The 24,891-nt window shown below is 38.7% G+C and overlaps 3 protein-coding genes across 3 annotated transcripts in view; 1 reads left to right on the top strand and 2 right to left on the bottom strand.

The window, feature by feature from the left end:
* The window catches only part of LOC112033695 (protein REPRESSOR OF VERNALIZATION 1), a 6,009-nt gene extending 5,509 nt beyond the window's left edge, over window positions 1-500 (bottom strand). The window contains exons 1-2 of the mRNA XM_065767328.1: window positions 393-500; window positions 215-301 (exon numbers count right to left, since the gene is read on the bottom strand). Coding sequence (XP_065623400.1) covers window positions 215-301; window positions 393-398 — 93 coding nt within the window. The 5' untranslated portion in view covers window positions 399-500. The remainder of the gene's footprint in view (window positions 1-214; window positions 302-392) is intronic.
* An 11,593-nt stretch (window positions 501-12,093) lies between these two features.
* Window positions 12,094-12,669, bottom strand: LOC136064893 (uncharacterized). The gene has a single exon (XM_065767322.1). It carries the CDS (start codon window positions 12,667-12,669, stop codon window positions 12,094-12,096), a length of 576 nt encoding a protein of 191 aa, XP_065623394.1.
* Window positions 12,670-23,094: 10,425 nt separating this feature from the next.
* Window positions 23,095-24,603, top strand: LOC112018931 (uncharacterized). The gene is made up of 2 exons (XM_024051466.2): window positions 23,095-23,664; window positions 23,875-24,603. The coding sequence occupies exons 1-2, from the start codon at window positions 23,095-23,097 to the stop codon at window positions 24,601-24,603; spliced, it is 1,299 nt and encodes a 432-aa protein (XP_023907234.2).
* The last annotated feature ends 288 nt before the right edge of the window (window positions 24,604-24,891 follow it).

Below are 24,891 nucleotides of genomic sequence, written 5' to 3'. Positions count from 1 at the left end.
TCAAATACTTTTTTAGGGAGGGATTGTTGTTTAAGAGAATAGCTTAGGTACAATTCCATATGAAGACATGTGTTTGACTTTATTTGGGAACCCACTGTGCTGCATCTAAAGAACTATACCTAAATTTTTCCCAAGAGGAACCCAGTCCAACTCAGACACTGAAATAAAACATGTAGAAGAACATTTAAGACGTGAACAAGAAAATTTTGAGAACCTGATAGCGGTCTCCATGTCCTGCTTGGATGATGTCTCTTACACCAACCTTAAATTCACTGCATCTCGAGCAACGAGCATCAGTCATCTGTTTCATGATCAACAATTAGAATATTTACACAAGGAAAATTTGATAAGAAACTAATAGCTAAAATTAAATTTAGGCATTAAAAAGTAACCTGCATGCGTTCCGACTCGTCAGGCTCCTTTGTTGCTGTTTCCTCAGCTGTTAAACCCTCCTAAAATTCAAACGTTTAGTTGATATTTTTTCCAACTTGTACTAAATCAAAGGGTTTAATTACAGCTATCCACCCAAACTATATTTGCAATGCCTATCTTAATTTTAAATTTTGTTGCAATCAACACCCTAATTCAAGATTAATTTGTCATTTTTACCATAGAATCCACAATTGTTGTTAAAATAACGAATTAGTGGGCTGGTTGGTGGTGGGATGCACTAATATATTCAAATTTAAAATATTAGCTCCCATTAATATACAATGACCATCCCAAACAGCCAAGAGATTTGTAATCTTAACCTTGATTTTGGATAGAGGAATGGAAGTTGCAAATTGATCTCAACTAAAAGAGTATAAAGTGCATTTTTTTTTTTTTTGTCCTCAATTTCTTGACATTTCAGTTTAAAATTGTGGGTTTATGTTATGAACAAAAATTTTAATTATTTTGAAAAATAAATAGAAAGTCGAATTTTACTTATAGTTTCAAAAACAATAAAGAAAAGATAGTGAGACGGGTATACAACTTTGCAAATAAATTACTATATTTTTAATATTTTTCAAATTAATTAATTTCTACAATTTATTTTATAGTATTAACTTAAATGTCTAACTATAGTTTACTTATAATTAGTTTTTGTATGACACTTATAGTTGTCATTGTTTTTTGTTTTTATTATTTTTAATATTGACTTCTAATCTTACCCCCCCTGAATTGAAATCCTAACTCTGCCACTGGTTGGAACAAAACGAGATGCTTATCAAACAACCATAGTTCTTGGGCTAGTACTCGTTCCACATCTGTCTCAAGTTCGAAAACAAATAGTAAAATGTGGTCTCCTACTTCTCTAATCTTAAACTCGTTCCTGGCCCTCCATAAGGGTTTGAAAGTTCTCCCAATTGCGTCCACGTTTAGGGCACGTTTTGTTAGAAACTTCGCTGCAAGAACGTATTCTTTTCTTCTCAGATTTTTTGACTTTGTCAGGCTAAGTTTGGTACTTTCCTCGGCAGTAAGGGACAATTTTTTCCATGCACTGAGTACTTCGTCCATGGTCTGATTAAGGAGGATAGTGTAGAAGGGATGGAAAGAGGAAGAAAGAAAGAGTGAGATGTGTTTCCCTAAACCCACAAAAAAATAAAACCAACAAGCCCTACTGCTAACAGTGTTAACAAAGGAAGAGGGATATCATTCCGGAGAAGATAATCCAGTTTCTACAGGCCTAGTTTCTCAGAGAGAAAGCAAGATAATCAAGTTTCTACAAGCCTAGTTTCTCAGAGAGAAAGCAAGGCGGAGAAAATTTTCCACTCCATATTTAAAGTTGAATATAAATGTCTCAAAAAAAACTTTAAACTCCATATGACACTGGGCTGAACTCATTGAAAGAAGCGGGATCCTGATAATTAATTAATTATTATAATCAAAGTATACATCGGGTGGATGGGAAAAGTCCATAAAATATTAAAATGTCTCAAACCCTTTTCTTTTTTTTTTTTTTACCTTGCAGAAATTTTGTCTCAACAACCTAGAACTTGTAGAGTACAATGCAACTTTATAATCTGATTCTCAAAAAAAAAAAGAAAAAAAAAAGAGGCAACTTTATAATCATTAATCTGTCAATATAAAAAAAGAGTATTAAAATTGACTATAATTTCTATATGCAATACTATTTCAAAAGAATCTCTCTTGCTACCCCAAACCTATCGAAACATCCAATCAAAGTATAGGTCACTGGTCCAATTAATTCAATAATACCACAAACATTGTGTTCTACAAAACTTATAAGATTGTCATGTCCAATTCAGTCAATCCATTAACTCATATCATCTAAAACCAAAGAATTGCATTTGTTACATCAAAACTCAACCCTCAGTATATTAAACAATCTTCCAAGTCTATAAAGAAAGAGAGGACCTCAAATTTCTAAGTTCTAAGTGACTAAACATGTCTCAAAACATGTAAGGACTATCTCACTCATAATTTAGGATATGGATAATCCATGCTAATCAACCCTAAGAACAACTATATATCCGAACCAAAAGAAAACAGAGGCATCTTTCATGTCTTTCTTCTTTTTTCAATTTTCTCTGGGGATGATGGGCTTATAGTTTATTATTCTAGGATAGATGACAAACCTATTATAGCTTTAATGGGATTCACTCCCATCTAAAATAAATTCTCGAAATGTCACCTAAACTAACAAAGAGTTATATAGGGTATTGCTAAATAAGAACCTCCAACCAAATACAAACCTCATGTATAAGAATTAAGAACCTCCAATCAAGAATACTTGTAATAACAAAATCTATATATAAAAAGAGCCAATAGGCTCATCAACAGTAATTTTTGTTTAGTGATTTGCCCCTTTTCCGTTTTTCTTTACTTTTTTTTTTTTTTTTTCAAGTTTACCCGTTTGGTTTGAGTTTGTTTTTATTTTTTGTTTTGTTTTTTTTTGTTTTTTTAAGGATCTTTACATGTTTTCTTTGTACTTGTAATATAAGCTTATATTGTATACACAAAAAAAGTGGCAAATATTTGCACAAAAAAGAAGAAGATAAATATTGTACAAATTTTGAAAATGTGTACAACATTTGCCAATTTTTATGTATTTACAATCTATATATAAAAAGAGCCAATAGGCTCATGACTAGTAATTTTGGTTTAGTGAGTTGCCTTTTTTCCCCTTTTTTTTTTTTTTTTTTTTCCTTCAAGTTCGCTAATTTGGTTTGAGCTTGTTTTTGTTTTTTGTTTTTTGTTTTTTTGTTTTTTTTTTTTTTAAGGATCTTTATATTTTACTTTGTACTTGTAATATAAGTTTATATTGTATACGCCTAAAAATTGGAAAATATTATATAAATTTGCAAAAAAAAAAAAAATGATAGATATTGTACAAATTTTGCAAATGTGTACAACATTCGCCAATTTTTATATGTTTACAGTATAAATTTACATTGTAAATACAATGTATATTTCTATATATAAAAAGAGTCAATGGGATAAGCTACAATAGCTTCGCTACAGTAGTTTTGGTTTGTTCAATTTTCACTATTTTGCTGGCCACACTTTTTTTTTTTTTTTTGGGTGAATGCATAAAGCTACGGTAGATGTGCTACATTACTTTTGGTTTGTCCAATTCGCACTATTTCACATTATAATAAAATATTAACACAACAAATTGGCACAATTCACAATTGTTAAGGTGTTAATTTCTTATAAGTCAAAATAAAATATTAAAATATCATACTAGAACCAATCACAATTAAAAATAAAGGTATTGTGAAAAAAGAAGTGCTATATTCACAATATTTTTTACAACACTTTCATAACAAATTATAAGTAGTAAATTGTTATTAGTTCTAATTTAAATTTACTAATGAAACTATATTTTCACTCACCAATAACAACCTGTAACAACTTACTATTTATGATTTGTTGTAAAAATGTTATAGACATAGCATTTTTTTGTGTAAAAATGTTAAGACATCTTGTTGTCGTCATAATATTTTCAAAACTGTTGAGCTGTCAATTCTTTATAAGTCAAAATAAAATATAACAAAATTATAAAGTTATTATGAAAATATTGTGCCATTCTGTTGTGATTTTATAAATTTTTTATTGGTTTAGTTAGCTTTTTTGAGCTAAAATTCATTGTTTCACATACAATTTTCTTGGTTTGATTTATTGTATTTTTTTTTCTTTGCACACCATTTCAAGTAAAAACACAATTTTACACACAAAAACTTAAGAAAAAAAAACTTTTCATCCATTATGTTTGAAGTAGTTTACAATTCCTTCTTAAACTTTAAAATCAAGCAACTTTTCCTTTAATATTTTGAAAAATAGCAAATATGTCATATGGTTATTCTCTCAATTAAACCTTAATGAAAGCTTATTGATAATCCTGGAAAATCAGTGGGTTGAAAGTCTCCGGGCTTCGATGATCTTGAAGGCTAAGTCCTGAAAAACCAAATTCAATCAGAGAAAGACCGATGGAGGCTGGACTAGGGTCCTCTGATGGTAAAGTCAGTGGGCTGGAATAGAGAGAAAGATATTTCTAAGACTTTCTTTTGTTTTGTAAAAAAAATGTCCCAATCGATTACCTCTTCATAGAGAAACGTTTATATAGTGCACATGGAACGGTTACTTGCTCTGATAACCATTCCTATTGTCGAGGAATTCATCAAAGTCAAAGGTAACTTCCATAACTTCCATGGAAGTTACTTTATCTGGACCGGTGCTTCATCACGAATAATGGAGGCCTTGGTTCATAGATAAGAACTAAATTTGCAAGTTCAAAATATTTGCCTCGTCCGTCCTTAATTAAGGACGGACGAGCCTTGGCTCAAGTTTATAATGTTTGCCTCGTTCGTCATTTGGGACGGACGAGGGCTCGTCCGTCCTTAATTTATGACAGACGAGGTTTGATGGGGACGGGCGGCTTTTTTGTTGCGCCCTTCCTCCATTCTTTTTCCAAGGACGAACCATATGGACGATTTTGGAGGTTATATTTTATAACATCATCAGTTGCCCCCTTGTCCATGGGTTGTCCAAAGAGATGTAAGACGTGTGTTGGCTGCAGATTGGTATGCCACGTGTCATGAATTCATTAGTGAAAAAATCTCGTCGATTGATTTAACCGAGGAGTATGCCACGTGTCTCTTGTTGATTTGGTCATGTCGCTTCAGATGCTGGGGTTTGTTCCCTATAAATAGTGGAATACCTCCATTACCCTCTTCATTTCTGAAATTTGTCTCATTGTCCTTCCTCGTCCTAGATCTTCGTCTAGAAGCTTCTCGCGTCTATAGCTTTCCTTCGTCCTAGATAAAGGTATTTCTCTTCTTCTCGTCCTTAGTTTTTCTGTTAAGATGGCTGATGTTGTACTTTCCTCGTCTAGCGATAGTGTAGATAAGGCCATAGATGAGTATAATGATAAGAGTAGCTACTACAGTTCTAGTAGCAGTAATGATAGTAGTGGGGGGAATACCACGGACAAGGAGTATGTCTCTGGCGTCCCTGGGCTTCCTATAGAGGTTGTACAGGAACAGCTTAGGAAGGCCTCAGGGTCTCAAACTGGTACCTCGTCCACTGCCCCTCATTCTGGTCCTTTGGACGAGGAGGAGGTCGCTATTTATAGTTGTGCAGTAGATATCCCTTCTAGGACAGACGAGCAAAGACTAAAAAATCTTAGGGAGTGATACCAAATCCCAGACGAGTTTAACCCTAGGTTGCCCGTCCAAGGAGAATGGTGTTGCAACCCTCACTTTGGGATAGGCGTCTATGAGGCTTATCTTTTGGGGGGTTTAAGATTCCCTTTAAACGCCTTTACTAGGGAGTTGTTGATTAAGTTAGGTTTAGGAGTATGCCAATTCAACCCAAATGCATGGAGATTAATCATCTCAATGCAAATTTTGTGGGGTGAAGTATTTGGAAAGGACCGTCCTCTTACTGTGGATGAGTTCCTTTATTGTTACAAACCTTCAGAGATACATCAATCCCCTAGCTTTCATCAATTCACAGCCAAGGGTAGAGATTGTAGATTGATCAAGTCCCTGGCCTTGTCTGACAGAAAATGGAAGACGAAATTTTTCTTCGTCTCCGGCTTCTGGGCTGGGAATCCTGTAGACGTTGGCCGGGACACGTTTGGTCGTTGTACCGGGGACTTAGGAAACCTTCGTCCTGAGGGTAAGTTGCTGCCCTTTTTCTTTTGATTTTCCCTTTTCTTCTTTAACATTAACGATTAATTAAATTTTTTTTTTTTTTACTTGTTTCATTTCAGCTGTTAAACGACCGTCTTTGAGCAAATTCCACCGTGACCATGTCGACAGGGCTCGTCTTCACGCGGATAGGGACTTCCATTCCTTGGTCTCACTTAGACGACTTGCCAAGTGAGGATTGGGCCCTAACCCATCTGACGAAGCAATTGCACACGAAGTCACAGTAAGAAGAAGTAATTCTTAAGTTCCAAGCATCCTTGTACATTGTTTACTTTGTTTTAATTCTAAAAGTATTTTTACTTTACCCCTATTTTTTTTTTTTTTTTAGAAATGGCAACAATGAAAGGGAACAAGGGAAAAGAGGTGGCTGCTGAGGGGGATCATCCTGAGACTAAAACTCAAGCTTGTCCTGCGACTGGGGAGAAGAGGAAGACGCTATCAAAGAGCTTGGATTTGGGAAATCTCCCCAGTCGAAGAGGCAAAAAGGCCAAGTCTAGCTCGTCCCAGGTAGTCAAGCCTACCCTTCCCTCGTCCTAACAGCCTGTACATATAGTTGATGTAGACTCGCCCATCCCAATTGAGACCACTCCGTCCTAGACCACTCCGTCCAAGACTATGTCAACCTTGTCTCAGCCTTCTCGAACGGTCCCTTCAAATATTATTGAAAATGAGGACCTGGCCTGGGAACGTTTCAAGAAGGCTGTGATTGACGAAGATATAAATGTTTGCTATGATATGTCCCTTAAGGATTTTGAACACTCTGGTGTTCATGACCTTTTCAAGGTAACACTCATACCTCGTCTTGACCAAGGATTTTCACTTTCCTTCTTCGTCTCTCTCTCCTTTTTTTTTTTTTAACTTTTATTTGTTGTTGTGTTTCTTTTTTGTAGGGCATGTCAAAGTTTATAGCGGCGTTTAGGCAGGCCATAGAGTTGGACAATACGAGGATTCTGTTAGAGACGAGGATCCAGGAGTTGAAGGTCAAGGCGAAACAATGGGCTGAAGTGGCTGTCAAAACTACGGACAAGGTGAAGGAGTTAAAGACTTTGGTTGAGGAGTTGAAAACCAGTGCTGCAGAGAAGGACGTTCATCTTGAGGTCCTGCAGAAAAAGAATGATGAATATGGCGCTCTCCTCTCCAAAGTGAAGGAAGACGCAGTGGCTGAATTTAAAGTGTCTAAACAATATACTAATGTTTTGGACACTAATTACGCAACAGGGTTTGAAGATTTTAGAATGGAGGCTATGGAAAAGTTCCCTAGCGTAGACTTCAGCCCCATTATACTTAATCTGAATGCTGCTGCCACTAGTTCTCTCCTTCAGACTGGCTCTGACGAGGTCAATGTTGAAGCGATGCTACAACCCTGCCTCCTCAAGACGCCTCCAATGTCACTCCCTCTACTTAAGATTTTTCAATGTATTTTTATTTGGTCCATTTTGTGACCTTCTTATGTAATTTCAATACATTTACTTCGTCCAAGGTTTTAGGACGAGGTTTTAAACAATCATTTCAGTTTATTTAGCAAGGGTTTTTGGACATAGGATATCCACCCTTGGCTTAATGAATGTCATTTTCCTTTTGCATATGTATGGACGAGTTTTATCTTTTTTTTTTTTTTTTTTTTTTGCTTGACTTCGTCCATATTTTACATATATTCGTCTACCATTTTCATTGGAATTTCAAATGTAATTTGTCTATGTGAAATGGTAATAATCAACATTACTCGTCCAAGGACCTGTTGAGAAATGATAAAAATCAGCATTACTCGTCCATGGACTTGGCTGATCTTTATGCTTAATGAAGTCAAGGCCTTACATTTTACTCGTCCATGGACTGGATTGTTTTAATAAAGGCCTTAACAAGACTGAAATACAGCCATACATTTCTTCGTCCATGGCTTAATATGCACTCGTCTATGCACTTTCTCGTCCATGAGTCAAATATGTATTATGCTTTATTTCGTCCATGGTATGGACGAGTATGCTTTGGGCTTTATCACAATTAGCTTTAAGCACTGGCTTTGCTTCATCCTCTGATTTGGACGAGCATGCCTTGATGTTTTTCCCTTAGGAAAGTTTGACATTATATCTCCGCGTTCAGAGAATTGTCTCATCTTATGCTTTTCAACCTTTTCAGGGGTAAATTTGAACAACCGTAGTATGGGAATCAGTGAATTACACAACATTATGTACATTCCACAAATATCGTTCATAACATAAGTATTGTTCATAGACGAGGCATGCATCTTAGAGGCCAATGCCTTTATTTAAACAACACAAACTATAACGTTGTCCATAAATTTAACATAATAATAAAGTCACACAAAATATAATAATAAAGTTTTTAATCCCTGAGCTCGTCCAGAGTCATGCTCCTCCAGGCTGGCATTCTACTGATAGTACTTCCTCAAGTGCTCCACATTCCAAGGATGCTCCAACTTCCTCCCATCAAGGGCTTCCAAGTAATAGGATCCTTGTCTTTTGCAGTTAACGACTCTATAAGGGCCTTCCCAATTTGGTCCCAACTTCCCATGGGCTGGGTTTTTTGTTGCTAAGGAAACCCTTTTTAGGACGAGGTCCCCTATGTTGAATCGTCTTGGCTTTACCATTGCGTCATACCGCCTAGCCATAAGGTTTTTATACCTTGCCATCCTTTGCTCAGCATCCGTCCTTACCTCGTCTATTAAATCGAGGTTCAAACGGAGTTGTTCCTCATTAGCTTCGTCCTGGTAGGTTGTCACCCTATGATTGGCCATGTGCACTTCTGCGGGTATAACTGTTTCAGTTCCATATGCTAGCTTGAAAGGAGTTTCTCCTGTAGGAGTTCTCACTGTCATTCTATATGCCCACAGAACACCTGGTAGCTCATCTGGCCATACTCCCTTAGCCCCCTCAAGCCGAGTCTTGATTATTTTTAACAAGGATCGCTTTGCAACTTCTGCCTGGCCATTAGCTGGTGAGGAGTAGTGATTTTGAATTCCAAAGTGTATGCAAAAATCTTTGAAAATTGCATTGTCAAATTGTCGTCCGTTGTTCGATACCAGCACCCTGGGTACTCCAAATCTGCACACAATGTTCTTCCACACAAAGTTCTTGACATTTTGCTGTGTGATGTTGGCCAAGGATTCTGCTTCTACCCACTTGGTAAAATAATCAATACCAACCACGAGGAATTTCATTTGCCTTATACCCAATGGAAATGGACCCAGAATGTCTAGTCCCCATTGTGCAAAAGGCCACGGGGCCGTCATTGGAGTCAAGTACTCTGATGGTTGCCTGGGGACATTGCTAAACCTTTGGCATTGATTGTAGACCTTGACATAGGCCTTAGCGTCAGCTTGCATGTTTGGCCAATAGTATCCTGCACGGAAGATTTTGTGGACGAGCGACCTGGCTCCTGAGTGATTGCCACATGCTCCTTCATGAATTTCTCTTAATATGTAGTTCGCTTCGTCTGGGGCCAAACACCTGAGATAAGGCTGGGAAAAACCTCTTCTGTAGAGAATCTCGTCCATAAGAACGTACCTGGCCGCCCTTGCCCTCAGCTTTCTAGTTTCGTCTTTTTCTTCTGGGAGTCGTCCGTCTTTTAAGTACGACACAATTGGAGCCATCCAATTTGCTCTATTTTCTACCTGTTGTACTTCTGGGATGTCTATACTTGGCATATACTGAATTTCATCAAATTTGTCTTCAACTTCACTTGCTGAGGCTTCTTTCGCCAAGGCATCAGCTTCCATGTTCTCCTCCTTTGGGATTTAAACGAAACTAACTTCTTCAAACCTCTTTATAAGGCGCATCACTCTGTTTAGATACTTCCTCATTCGTTCTTCTTTAGCCTCAAACATTCCATTCACTTGGCCTATGATTAACTGAGAATCTCCCAAGACGAGGAGTGACTTCGCTTCTACAGATTTGGCCAATTCCAGCCCTTTGAGAAGAGCTTCATACTCAACTTCATTATTAGTTGTCTGGTACTGCAAACAAACTTTGTGTTTTAGTTTGTCCCCCTCTGGAGATTGCAAAACCACACCTATTCCTCCTACGTACAGTGTAGACGAGCCATCCACATGGACGACCCACTTCTTGCTGTTTTCCACTTCACCTTCATCATCACAACTTAAGGTAAACTCAGCAATGAAATCTGCCAGAGCTTGAGCTTTTATGGCATGCCTTGGTTGGTACTTTATGTCAAACTCACTGAGCTCGACGGCCCATTAGATCAAACGTCCTGCAGCCTCTAATTTGTTCATTGCCTTTTTGAGTGGGTGATCTGTCATGACGTTAATGACATGAGCCTAAAAATAATACCTTAGTTTTCTAGAGGCTGTTATCAATGCAAAAGCCAATTTCTCCATTAACGGGTATCGTCCCTCTGCTCCTCTCAATGCTTTGCTGGTATAGTATACAGGTCTTTGTACCTTGCCTTCTTTCCTCACTAGTGCTGAACTCACTGCATGTAAGGTGACTACCAAATATAAGTACAACTCTTCTCCTTGCACGGACGGGCTCAATAATGGGGCTTTGGTGAGATATATCTTCAAATCTTCAAAAGCTTTCTGACACTCGTCAGTCCATTCAAATGCTTTTTTAAGAACCTTAAAAAATGGCAAACATTTGTCAGTAGCTTTAGAAACAAACCTGTTGAGGGCGGCAACTTGTCCAGTGAGGGACTGGACTTCTTTAACATTGCTCGGAGGCTTCATATCCAATATTGCTTGAATTTTATCAGGGTTTGCTTCGATTCCTCTGTAGGAGACCATAAATCCTAGGAATTTCCCTTATGATACTCCAAAAGCACATTTGTTAGGGTTCAACTTCATATGATACTGCCTCAATGTATCAAATGTTTCCTGCAAGTCGTCCAAATGCCTCTCCTCGTCTTGAGTTTTCACCAACATATCATCTATGTAGACTTCCATATTCTGCCTGATCTGTGGACGAAACATGTGATTGACCAGTCGTTGGTATGTTGCTCCAGCATTTTTCAAACCGAAAGGCATCACTTCATAACAAAATAGTCCCTGACTGGTGATAAAGGACGTCTTCTCTTGGTCTGCTTCATCCATCCTAATTTGATTATAACCAGAGAAAGCATCCAGGAAACTAAGCAACTTGTGGCCTGCAGTAGAATCTACCAACTGATCAATGCGCGGCAACAGGTAACTGTCCTTGGGACAAGCCTTGTTTAAGTCAGTGAAATCAACGCACATTCTCCATTTACCGTTCGCCTTCTTGACCATAACCACATTGGCTAACCAGTCAGGATAGTATACCTCTCGAATGAACTTCGCCACAATTAACTTCTGAACTTCCTCCTTAACAGCATTATCTCTCTCAGGGACGAACACCCTCTTCTTTTGTCGCACTGGCTTGAAGGAAGGGCATACACTCAGACGGTGGGTAATGACATTAGGATTTATACCTGGCATGTCTTCGTGACTCCAAGCAAACACATATCTGTTTCTTTTTAAAAAACAAATGAGGTCCTTCTTAATCTTCGCTTCCAAATCTGCTCCAACCCTGGTAAACCTCTCAGGGTTATTTTCATCTAAGGGAATATCTTCCAATGCTTCTATGGGTTCTGCCACAACTTTCTTTTCTTCAATATTCATTGCTTGAATTTGCTCATCCATAGCCAGCATGGCTAGATAACACTCCCTTGCTGCTAATTGGTCTCCTTGTACTTGGCCTATCCCATGTTCCGTCAGGAACTTGACTGACAGATGGTAGGTAGATGTAACTGCCTTCCACCTGTTTAGGGTTGGCCTTCCAATTATTGCATTGTAAGATGACAAGCAATCTACTACTAGGAAATTCACATTGGTATTCAACTGTCGTGGATATGCTCCTACCACCACTGGTAATGTAATAGTACCTACAGGCTGTACCTTCATTCCTCCAAAGCCTACTAGAGGCGAGTGCACTGGACGGAGCTAGTCTCGTCCGATCCTCATCTGCTGAAAGGCTGGGTAATACAGAATGTCCGCTGAACTTCTGTTGTCTATTAGCACTCTTCTTGTTGTGTAATCAGCAATGAGTAGGGCAATGACAATAGCGTCATCATGAGGATGATGGATTCTCTCAGCTTCCTCGTCCGTGAAAGTAATCGGTTGTTCGTCCGTGGACTTCGCCCTTGGCGATCGTCCTGAAAGTTGGACGCTCTGTACTTCCTTCAAGTATGCTTTCTTCGTCTTGGATGACCGTCCTGCCAAACTTCCCCCAATGATAACTTTTATCTCGCCCAGTGGTGGTCGTGATGACTCTTCTACTTTCCCTTTCAACTTCTCATCCTTGTGATCTCGTCCAAGAAAATTTCTCAACTTCCCTTGCCTTATGAGATTCTCAATCTGCTGCTTCAAATCAAAACACTCATCTGTGTCATGGCCATGGTCTTTATGAAAGCGATAATAATTGTTCCTGTTGCGCTTGTTGGGATCTCCCTTCAATTTCTCTGGCCACTTCAGGGAAGGCTCGTCCTTGATTTGCATAAGGACCTGTTCAAGTGGCATGTTCAATGGAGTATATGCTGGTTGCATGCTGATGGACTTGTCTTCTTATTCCGGTCTCTTCTGTCGTCCGTCCGTCCCTTCTTTGGACGAGGGCCTTGTTCTGGGTGGCGATTTGTCTCCATTTTCTCTGTCCTCTTTCTTTTCTTAGCTATAATCGCATCTTTCATGTTCATGAAGTTTTGAGCTGAATGGACGAGCTCCACCATGGTTTGTGGCTCTTGCTCATAGAGTTTGTGGATGAACAAATCCGAATGGACTCCATTGTGGAATGCTGCTAATAGCAATTTGTCGTCCATCTCATCTATTGTCAAGGCTTCCCTATTGAATCGAGTGATAAACAATCGTAAACTCTCATTTTCCCCCTGTTCTATTGTTAACAGACTGGAAGTAGAATGTTTGTGTCGCTAACCCCCTATGAAGTTATTGACAAACAACTTGCTTAATTCTTCAAAAGAACTTACTAAATTTGGGGGTAATTTGCTGAACCATACTCTGGCTGGACCCTTGAGAGTGGTAGGAAAGACTCTACACATTATTTCATCTGGAACTCCTTGAAGATGTATAGTGGTCTTGAAGGTGGCAATGTGGTCAAAAGGATCTCGATTCCCATCGTATGAATATAAAGAAGGCATTTTAAACTTTGGTGGCAGGGGATGGCCATTGATGGAAGCCGTAAAGGGAGAATCAGTTCTATGAACCAAATCCTCTACTGGGTTCGCCCTCCTCATATTCTCCTTCATTTCATCCATGGCCTTCTTCATCTGATCCAACTCTTTTTCCAAGTTAGGTACCCTTCGTGAGGTTGTATCCCTTGATTGACTCCCATGTTGAAAGTTCTCTCTGCCCTCTTGACTCCGAGTTTGCCCTTCTTCTTCATGCTCTCTATGTGTCTGCCTTCTTAAATTAACCTCTCTCCGTAGTTCTTGATTTTGGCGAGTTAACTCCGCCATCGCAGCCGCCATAGAGTGCATATGTTGGACAGATGATGCTTGCATAACCGGTGCAGATTGGCGATCGCGATAAGGGTTACTCGATGTGTCTCTACTCTGTTGAAGGCCTGGGCTAGTTGCCTTTGATCTTGTCCGAACCATTTCAACCATTTATGAGAGAAAGAAATCGCAGAACTAAACAAGTTCAAGAGTGACAAATATTTCTTTCCCACAGACGACGCTAATTAATAATCCTGGAAAATCAGTGGGTTGAAAGTCTCCGGGCTTCGATTATCTTGAAGGCTAAGTCCTGAAAAACCAAATTCAATCAGAGAAAGACCGGTGGAGGCCGATATAAGGTCCTCCGATGGTAAAGTTAGTGGGCTGGAATAGAGAGAAAGATATTTCTAAGACTTTCTTTTGTTCTGTACAAAAAAATGTCCGAATGGATTACCTCTTCGTAGAGAAACGTTTATATAGTGCACATGGAACGGTTACTTGCTCTGATAACCGTTCCTATTGTCGAGGAATTCATCAAAGTCAGAGGTAACTTCCATAACTTCCATGGAAGTTACTTTATCTGGATCGGTGCTTCATCATGAATAATGGAGGCCTTGGTTCATAGATAAGAACTAAATTTGCAAGTTCAAAATATTTGCCTCGTTCGTCCTTAATTAAGGACGGACGAGCCTTGGCTCAAGTTCAGAATGTTTGCCTCGTCCGTCATTTGGGACGAACGAGGCCTCGTCCGTCCTTAATTTATGATAGACGAGGTTTGATGGGGACGGACGGCTTTTTTGTTGCGCCCTTCCTCCATTCTTTTTCCAAGGACGAACCATATGGACGATTTTGGAGGTTACATTTTATAACATCATCAGTATCAATAGTGAGCTTCTCAAATTGCTTGTTCTTTTCATAACCAGCCTTATCCTTTTCATCCCAACCTTCCCCTTCTTCATTATTAGGAATCTCCACATATGCGGTCTTTTTTAGCTTGGTTTCTTCTAGTTTGGTGAGGCGACTCCCCATCTTCTTGAGAACATCACTTTATTCTTCCATTGCCTTAAATATCCTTTATGTGGTCTCATCATCAATTGGAGTGGCCATTGTTACTTGAGATGATTCTCCTTCTTGAAATACTTCTTCTTGATGTGTGTCCTCAATCTTAATCAAGCATCTTTTGTGTTTCTCTCGAACCCAAATTGAGTGAGGATGTGTTTTCTTGATCTTGATGATGCAATGGTGCTTGAAAAGAAGTCCCGTCTTTATTAAGCCCATGTCCCAATTAAAAGATCCCTTTTAACTTTAGATGTTCTTAGAAAGTTTTTAAGTACATTTTAATGAAGGGCCATTTACAAAATCACTCATTTTCCTCTCATGAATTTTGCCCCTTGTTTAGTTTAGGTTTTAGTCCATTTATAGAAATGCTCTCATCTTACTCTTGTGGGCTTTTATTATAATGTACTTAGAGATTTTCAACCCTTCATCTCAAATATGGGCATACAATGTATTCATCACCTTTGGGCTCTTCTTTTTTCATTTCATTATCATCATCATCATTTTTTTTTTTTTTGGAAATAGCCCTCTAGCTAGAATATATTGTAGTCTTTGCTTCAAAGTCTATGCATTTTGCTCATCATTTTGGGCCTAGGTATACAACAAGGAGGCCCAAGATTAAAGAATTTCATGTTGACTTGTAGGAGGTTTGGATGCTAAGTCCAAAGCATACTCTTAAGTTGAAGGTTCTTTTTTTCTCAAAAGGCCTTTTGATTTGGGCTTATGATAGCAATTAGGCTACGGTCTTATGAACTTTTCAAGTTAAGATATACCTTTGGATTTTGGAATAAGCCTCTAATATGTGAGAACCTATTTTCTTTCATCCCAAAGATCTTAGGGTATGCCATAACTTTTAGATCATCCTTCGATTTTACATCTCTTATCTTTTATTTGTCCTTTAGAATTAGGTGAACACTAGATATATGGTTGAACAAACAAGAGATATAAATAGTACCCTCTTTTTTTTATAAGATCTAGGATCTCTTTAAGTATGGGTAGGCTCCTTAAAGCTAAATAAATCGGGAGGTTACTCACAACTAAGTGGGCCATGATTCCAACCGAGAGCCTAAGTGGACCTTTGTGGATTGGTGGGAAACCATTAACAGCAATGGCACACATTGTGAGTTGGTGGGATGAACTTTGAAAGATTTTGACCCGAATGGAGTGTACTCATCACCAACATAGGTAAAGGGGCAAAAGAACCAAGTGAAGTGTGTGCAAACAAGTATTGAACAAGCATTTATTAAGATGAAGAAATAGGATACATTGGAATCAAACTCTTTATGCCTAGCGAAGTCGCCACTGTGGGCATAACGCGTGATGTGTGGGGAGTATGCCTGCCGAATGGACCAGGGCGGAAAAAAGGAGTTGCCACCTAGTTTTATGTTCTAGGAACCATGAATATAGCCCCCTTATATGGAAGGGCCAATCTTACTATCAAAGTATGGGTTTAGAGTTTAGGTATGGGGATAGGAAGGTGTTACTACCAAAGTATGGTTCGGCTTCCAATCATTGTGTCTTATGTCTTAATCTCATTAAAGGGATGTTCAACATTGTTTCCTACACACACACACACACACACACACACACACACACACTAACATGCATCTAACAATCAACATGGCATCAAATGTCCTAACACCTAACATGCATCTATCATGCTTATCAACCATAAAAAATAAAAAATAAAAACCCTAGCATGTTCCTAGCAAAAGCATCTCATCTCTTATGGCATCATATCATGGTCAAGGTAGAACATAGGGATGGCAACAAACAAGCATACATCATAGCAAACAAATCATGGAATAATCAAACAAACATGTTTTTTCATCTCACTATTAAGGGAAAAAGACAAACAAACAAGCTTCATCCATGTTCACCATCCGAACAAGATCATGTTCAAATCGATGCATGTTCATGTGAATGCATGTCTTACCTCACTTAATACTGCATCTCAGCACCTATGCATCAATGGATGGACATGTGAATGCATGATCATGGCATCAAAGCAAGAAATAAAAGAAACCCTAAGATAGCATGTTATAGGAAAGCAATTGGTTAAAGAAAGGAACAGATACTCAAAAACATGTAAGAAGGTCAAAACAAAGGCATATTGTATAAAACAAAAGAAGAGACAAAAGCAGGAAACTCGAATTAGGGTTTTTGGGCACGAGTATGCATGCACAAACATAGGCCTATGTAAGCATGCCAATCATATGCGTACGCATGCTTCGTGCCTTCATACACATGCAAAAAAAATGTGCACGCAGACACACCCTGAAGAACCCTAACCCAAATAACAAGAACACAGAAACAGAAACACAATAGAACCTTAAAACTACAAAACTAACAACCTAGCATGCTTTAAAAAAAAAAAAAACAAATAACTACATAAGCCTAATATAAACAAACGTATAAACACATAAACAAAGAAAGAAAATAGATTAAAACATAATCAAAATGAAGAAATGAAAATAAGAAGTTTAGAACTCAATACCTCAAACAATAAGCTTTTCAAGTTTGATTTTGACCATTCCCCTCAGTCAATCTATTCACAACCAAACAAAAATGATTAGAAAACTTCAAAACTCGAGGATCAAGACTAGAAAAGGTCATAATCAAAATAAAATTGACTTGAGGATGTTTTGTGAAAAACTCCCTCTTTGATTCACTATTTCTAGTGAATTTTAGGTTTTTCCTTAAGATTTTCTGTATGTTTTGAAAATGTACCATGTATGACTTTATATAGTGAGAAAATGGGGGTTTGGAATGGCTCCTAGACGATGTGGGATTCATTCCAAACCTCAACATTAGTGCAAAAAACTTGTTTTTCATAGTTTCTGGAATCCTGGCTGCATGTGCAAGTCCGTGCCTACGTACACATGCATCAAACCTGCGTATGTAGGCCGAGCATTTCCTTGGCCTTTATTTTCCAAAAATATATTTATTTGCTTATAAAAAGTTATATTTTCCATTTTAACATTTCTTAAGTCAATTTGTAATTTGATTAGGCCCTAAACCAACCTCGGGCCTTAGAATTTCAACATCAACGAGTAATGAGGGCCCGAGTCATAAAGGGTACAAAATGTGGTGTCTACTCTTGTCCAGTTAATCTTTTCACTTCCTTCACACTAATTGGTGGGGCCATATCAAGTATGGCCTTGACCTTCTCCGGATTTGCTTCAATTTCTATTTGAGAGACCATTAAACCAAGAAACTTTCCTGATGAGACCCAAACACGCACTTCATTGGATTCAACTTCATCTAATAATTCCTTGAGGTATTGAAAGTTTCTCTGAGATTGTCCAAATGTGAGCTTGCCTCCTTGCTTTTAACAAGCATATCGTTAACATAGACCTTCATGTTTCGCCCTATCTGCTTGTTGAACATTTGATTCACTAATCTTTGATTAGTAGCTCATGTGTTCTTCAATCCAAACGGCATGACTTTATAGCAATAGAGCTCTTGACTGGTGACAAATGTTGTTTTTTCCTAGTCTTGCTCATTCATACGTATTTGGTTAAACCCTGAAAATGCATCCACAAAAGTTAGCAGTTCATGTTCAGCTGTTGAATCTACAGGCTGATCAATCCTTGGAAGAGAAAAGCTATCCTTTAGACATGCATTGTTGAGATCTATGAAGTCTACACCCATTCTCCACTTTTTGTTGGATTTTTGTACCATGATAACATTAGCAAGCCATTTTGGATAATAGACCGCTCATATGAAGTTAGTAGCCAATAGTTTCTCTACCTCTTCCATAACTTCTTTATATCGTTCTTGAGAAAATTCTCGTCATCTCTTCAAGACGGGCTTCTTCCTTAAACTGACATTGAGATGGTCTTCTATCACACTACCATGTATACTAGGCATATCCTCATTGCTCAATGCAAAGATATCTAGGTTGTTCTTCAAGAACTTTACCATTTCTTCTTTCACTACTTGTTGAAGTTCTCCTCCTAACTTGGTGATTTTTGAAGGATCACCTTCTACCAAGTCTACATCCTATAGGTCTTCCACAGGCCTTATGGGTTCTTCTTCCACAATCCAGGTATGATTTTCTTTGGTCGCAAGTACCACTTGGTAACACTCCCAGGCTGATACCTGATCTCCACATATTTCCTCTATCCCTTGAAGAGTTGGGAACTTAACTTTAAGGTAGTAGGTCGAAGTCACAGCCTTCAAACAATTGAGTGTTGGTTGTCCTATGATCACATTGTAAGATAAAGGACAATCTACAATTAGAAAGTTGACCTTTCTTATTACCTGCACCATGTAAGTTCCTGCTGTGATTGAAAAATAGATGATGCCCTTTGGGAAAACTTGAATACCGCTAAAGCTAACTAAAGGGGATTCAAAAGGTCAAAGTCGTTTCAAATCCAATTTCATCTGTTGATAAGTCATCATGTACATTATGTCTGGCAAACTCCCATTATTAACCAATATACTCTCCTGGTATTAAACTCTTCTATTGCCAGCACAATAACTAGTGGGTCGTCATGTGGTTACCTGACTCCACTAGAATCACATTCGAAAAAGGTTATGTCGTCATCATTGAATCGGCAATGCTTTGTCATAGGATGTCTTATATGGACGATATTAACCTGCCTCTAGTATGATTTTTGTAGGGATTTGTATGGTCCTCTAGTGATTGACCCCTGGTGATCATTCTTGTTTCTCTGGTAGCCGCCTCTGGACGATCCCGTTTTTCTTCCTTGAAATCATCATTATACTTGTCTTCTGATTTTAATCAATAATAATAGTCTTTCTTAACAAATTTCTGAAGCTTTCCTCTCTAGATCAACTCTTCAATTTGTTCTTTTAGGTTGCAACATTTGTCGGTATAGTGGCCATGATCTTTCTGGAAGCAACAATACTTCTTCTGATCTCTTCACTTTGATGATGAACTCAATGGCTTCAGCCACTTCAAGTTGGGGTCGTCTTTTATCTACATCAAAATCTTACCAACATGCATTACTAATGGGGTGAAATTTAGCATCTTTTTTGAAACTTTTGAACTACTCTTAATGACTTTTGAGTCTGAAGAGTGATCCTTGCGCACCTTCTTGCTTTGAGTCTCGACCACCTTCTCTTTCTTTCGCTTACTAACTAGACCTTTTATAGTCAAAGTATCATCCCCGTTCATATACTTCTAGGCTTTAAATAGTAGGTCCGTCATTGAGGTTGGAGGAGTCTTCTCTAGTGAAAAGATAAAATCATCAAAAGTTAAACCTATTTGGAAGGAAGTCATGATGACTTGATTATTTGCTTCACCAATTTCAAGGACAACTGTTTATTCGTTTAGACCCCTTAAACCAGATTGTTTAACCTAATTAATTAACCAAGTTGATTATTTGGTTTATTATTTAGATCTAGGTTAAACAAGCATATATCATATCATGCATAAATGTGAAAAAGTAATTAACACCACGATATGATGACCTAGGAAAACCAATGAAACAAACCATTTCAAGGTAAAAACCTGATGAGGATTTGACCTAGCTATTCTCAAGGTAAAGTAAATCCACTATAAGTGAATTGAAGTTTTTACAATAAGATTTAACCCTAAATCTATTGCAAACTCATGTAATAACTTACTGACATAACCACGTGCAAGCTCCGCATCCATGGACTCCTTCTTTTCTTGGATTTACAGCAACACAAACACCCTTGCTTGTAACTTTAAGATCCCACTCAAAGGTTTAGTGACACAAACTCTCCAGTTCTAATTATATGAGAATGATTTCCAGTAGTGACTTTGAAAGAGGAAGGCATAGTACCTTTTAGATCTCACAAGAGCACCTCCAATGTCTCCTTAAAACGTGGCTTAAGGTTTTCTTTATATACTATGTGAAATAGATCTGAAACCTTAATCACATAATGGGCCATTAGGCTGTTGGGCTTAATTAAAATTATGCAAAATCTGATTTTTGCGTTTTTCGATTAGTCGGATCTAATTTTCGACTAGTCGAATTTCACATAATTTGAATTCTTCTTTCTGCAACTTATATGTTATTGTTTTTTGACTTGTAACACCTTGATCATTGTCTAATAAATTCTATTGACTCTAAGATCTAGACCTAAACAAGTTTGTGCTCACGGTTTACCAATTGTTCTAAACTTTTAGAACCTAGCAACAACTTTGTTGAAGCGATTTACATACTTTCTCATATTTCTCATTCTTGTTGTTTTATAGTCGACAGATAAGTAGTAGGCCTCTTATGTCTCTGTCCCCCAATAAAATGTTGAACGAAGGAGTCACTTAGTTATTCGAAGTTTGCAATTGACAATGAGGGCAGCTTGGAAAAGACTTGCACATCACTTCATCCAGAGTTTGCTGAAGATTTAGTATTATCTTGAATGCCCCTATGTGGTAAAGGACATTCCAAAATGCTAGTGGTGAAAGGTGAGTCTGTCCTCTTGATCATGCAGTCAAGATTTGCAGTTGTCTTTCTTTTCATAGCATTTTTTACTTCATCCAGCTCCCTTCTCATACTCTTCATCAGTTGATCATTGCTACGTGTTTACTGTTTGGTATGCCCAAAGCTTTCTCTTCTTTGACTATTTTCTGGGCTATGGGCTTCCTCATCATTATGACTTTCGTTATGTCGTGTAAGAGATGTGTTTCTTCCCTCTGGACATATCTATCATCTTAGGTCTTCATTCTACTTAATAAGCTCTTGTACATTTGTTGTTAGTGTTTGAATTTGCTGGGACATTTGTACTGGATCTGGTGGGGCTGTTGTGATTGAGTCCATCTACTTCAAGGAACTTTTTGGTAGAGTTACAATGACTTGTAGTATTGGATTGCAATTCGATGTTCCCCACAGAAGGCACCAAACTGATGAGGAATAGATTGTATCATCAGTCTATTCCTCATCAGAAGGAAACAAGAAATAGGACCTCACGCATGGCCATTGAATGTATTTAGAGTAGTTTGGGGTTAAAAAAATTCATAATAATAAAAATATTTTGAAAAAAAAAATAGAAATACTTATTTAGCATTAAAAAAATGATTAAACCAAAAGAAGAACTATAAAAGAAGGAATAAGAAAAAGAAAAATTTTAGAATCAATTCTCAAAGATCTCCTTTTAAAAAATTATGAAATTTTGACAAATCTTGGCCCCTATGCAATGAAACTTTTAGTCATTCAAAGAGCCCAAAACAAATCCAATATTATTTCGAATCAAAGCCCCAAAACCCACCTTCTTACTACCAAAATCAAAAGCCATATCCACATTCATCCTCAGGAATCCTCCACCACTATGCTACCAAAATGCTATATATGTGGAAAAGCAGATTAGCCTTAATGGCTTTCTCCACAAATTTGCCAATAATTTCAACAAAAACCTGACCCACCACTCCATTTATGAAGAGTATATATATCTCCACATCAACCATTGTTTTAATATAATATATATATATATATATATTGAAGAGGGTAAAATTGAAGACGACGGTCTGTTTTAGTAAATCTAATGATGATAGACCGATGGTCCAATAGCATACGAATCCAGGATGAATGGATTTAGATTAAATAGGTCCCAGGGTGGACAGGTCTCATGGTAAGAAGATCCAGAGTGCACAGACACAAGGTGGATTGGTCTAGAGGGCCACGTGGCATCTACCTGGCTTTCGTAACCTCCAAGGAGTCCTAAATGGAAACAACTTGCGTCTCATGGTTAACCCTAGCTCATAGAGTCTCAATATGAATAGAATTTTAACATAAGGAGGACTCCGGAATATATGCTCATTAATGATAATCTTCCCTATAAGGAAACACCTTCCTACGCAAGAAACGAAGTCGGTTCTACCCTACTATAAAAACCCAAAGGCTCTCAAGGAACGAGGTATGCATAATTCACCCCAGCTTTGTCACTCTAGAGTTTTGAAAAGTTCTAACTTGACATTCAGAGGGTATTTGGTCGGCACCACATTGGTGTTCTTTGTTAGGTTTTCTCTTTTTTGTGTTGTGCAGGTATTGTTTCAAGCATATGAGGACGATGTGACTTACTAGTGATTTTTTGGCATCATCAGTTGGCACCGTCTGTGGGGAGCGGCGATTTCTAATCCATATTATCACCTCCCGAACAAAAAGTTGCATGGTACTTACTCGTTCGATGGCAGCCACTACCAATAATCAGGGCGAGAAAACCATGACGCATTGTCTTGGAAAGGCAAGTTCAAACCCTCACAGCAGCAGTGGAATGTCTCACCAAATAGAATCATGACCTAGAGGAACAGCTACGCCAGAAGAACAAGATGATGGATACCCAAGAGGAAGACCAAGAAGGCACCAGTGCTAAAAGAAGGAACTAAGAAGGGCCAGAAGGAAGCAACACTTCAAGCAGACCAGAATGACAGGACATAAGTCGACCATCCGTCATCGATACAGTTCCACCTCACACAGTCGCTGAGATGTAGATGATGAAGGAACGGATGGACTTCATAATGAAAGCCCTCAGAGGATGGGTGTTTGGCGACCTCGATGACTTGGTCCATCGAACTGATTCGCCTTTCACAGCATCTATCACTTTGTTCCCCCTTCTGCTGAAGTTTTGTATGCCACAGGTAGAAAACTATGACAGATCCAAGGATCTCTTAGATCACTTGGAGTCTTTCAAGACCCTAATGCACCTCCAAGGGGTGTCGGACAAGATAATGTGCAGAGCCTTCCCCACCACGCTGAAGGGACCCGCAAGGATCTGGTTCAGCAGGTTGACGCCCAATTCCATTAGTACCTTCAAAGACTTAATCACGCAGTTTGCCTTACACTTCATTAGGGGACACAGGTACAAGAAGTCCACTACATGTCTGATAAACATTAAGCAGCGAGAGGACAAGACGTTGAGATCTTACATAACTCGCTTTAACAAGGAGGCCTTTTCGATTGATGAAGTGAACGACAAGATACTCATGGCAGCATTCACCAATGGGCTACGGAAGGGTAAGTTCCTATTTTCTCTATATAAGAACAACCCAAAGACTATGTCGGATATGCTTTACATGGCAACCAAGTACATGAACACAGAAGACACACTACTGGCTTAAGAAGAGAAGCCCAAGAAAAGGGAAAGACAAGAAGACATATGGTCGGATAGGGGGCAAAAGATGGCTAGAATCGGAGAATGACAGGAGGACAAATGCTCCAAGCCCCCTGCAAGGAAGTTCACGAGCTTCACCCCGTTGACTACCCCGATTGACCAAGTCTTGATGTAGATTAAGGACGAAGGAGCCCTGACCTTTCCCAACAAGTTGAAGGGAGATCCGAACAAGAGGTTTAGGGACAAGTACTGCCGTTTCCACCGTGATCACGGCTATGACACAGCTGATTTCTATGACTTGAAGCAACAGATTGAGGCCCTCATTAGGCAAGGGAAACTGCAGAGGTTCATCAGCAAGGAAAAGACGGATCCACTCCAAGAACAAGCTCCCCGACGAGAGAATAAGCGTCCTAGGCCGCCCCTAGGAGACATAAGAATGATAGTAAGGGGCACAACGGCTGCAAGGTCGTCCAAAAAGGCCCTCAAAACTTACCTAAGGATAGTTCATAATGTCCAGTTTACAGGTTCTATGCCAAAGATGTTACGGATCAATAGCCCTATCATCGAATTCTTAGAAGAAGATGCCCGACATCTTCACCACCTGCACGACAATGCACTCGTCATAAGCATACAAGTAGGAGATTACAACATGCATCGGGTTTTGATCGACAATGGTAGTTCTGCCGACATCCTCTACTACCCAACATTCCAACAGATGAGGATTGATAGAGAACGACTAGTTCCAACAAACGCTCCGTTCGTTGGTTTTGGAGGAATAAGGGTATTCCCTTTGGGCACAGTTACATTGTTTGTGACAATTGGCAACTACCCCCAACAGATCACTAAGGACGTAACATTCCTTGTGGTCAACTGTTCATCCGCTTACAATGTCATCCTAGGATGACCTACACTCAATTCATGGAAGGTAGTAACCTCGATCTACCACCTAATGATCAAATTCCCTACGGATTATGGAGTAGGGGAGCTACGTGGAAATTAGGTAGCTGCGTGTGAATGCTATATAGCTATGATGGAGAGGATGACCACTTTCAGGCCATGAACATGGAGGAACACCAGACGGTGACAGTGCCCGTTGAGAGACTTGAAGAGATACTTCTTGATGACTCCCAAAATAATTGAACAACAAGGATTGGTACCCTTGCCAGCCCGATGATTCGCCAAGCACTGAAAA

This window comes from Quercus suber, unplaced genomic scaffold (genome assembly GCF_002906115.3).
Source record: "Quercus suber isolate HL8 unplaced genomic scaffold, Cork oak 2.0 scaffold_793, whole genome shotgun sequence".
Classification (NCBI taxonomy): domain Eukaryota; kingdom Viridiplantae; phylum Streptophyta; class Magnoliopsida; order Fagales; family Fagaceae; genus Quercus; species Quercus suber.
Note: the sequence above shows the minus strand (reverse complement) of the source record. Positions and strands in the feature narration are given on the sequence as shown.

Coding starts and splice junctions, on each gene's coding strand:
- LOC136064893 (XM_065767322.1), bottom strand. CDS start 12,669: ATGCCACTTGAACAGGTCCTTATGCAAATCAAGGACGAGCCTTCCCTG.
- LOC112018931 (XM_024051466.2), top strand. CDS start 23,095: ATGGACTTCATAATGAAAGCCCTCAGAGGATGGGTGTTTGGCGACCTC. Junction 23,665..23,874: donor TGTCGGATATGCTTTACATG/GCAACCAAGTAC, acceptor GTCTTGATGTAG/ATTAAGGACGAAGGAGCCCT.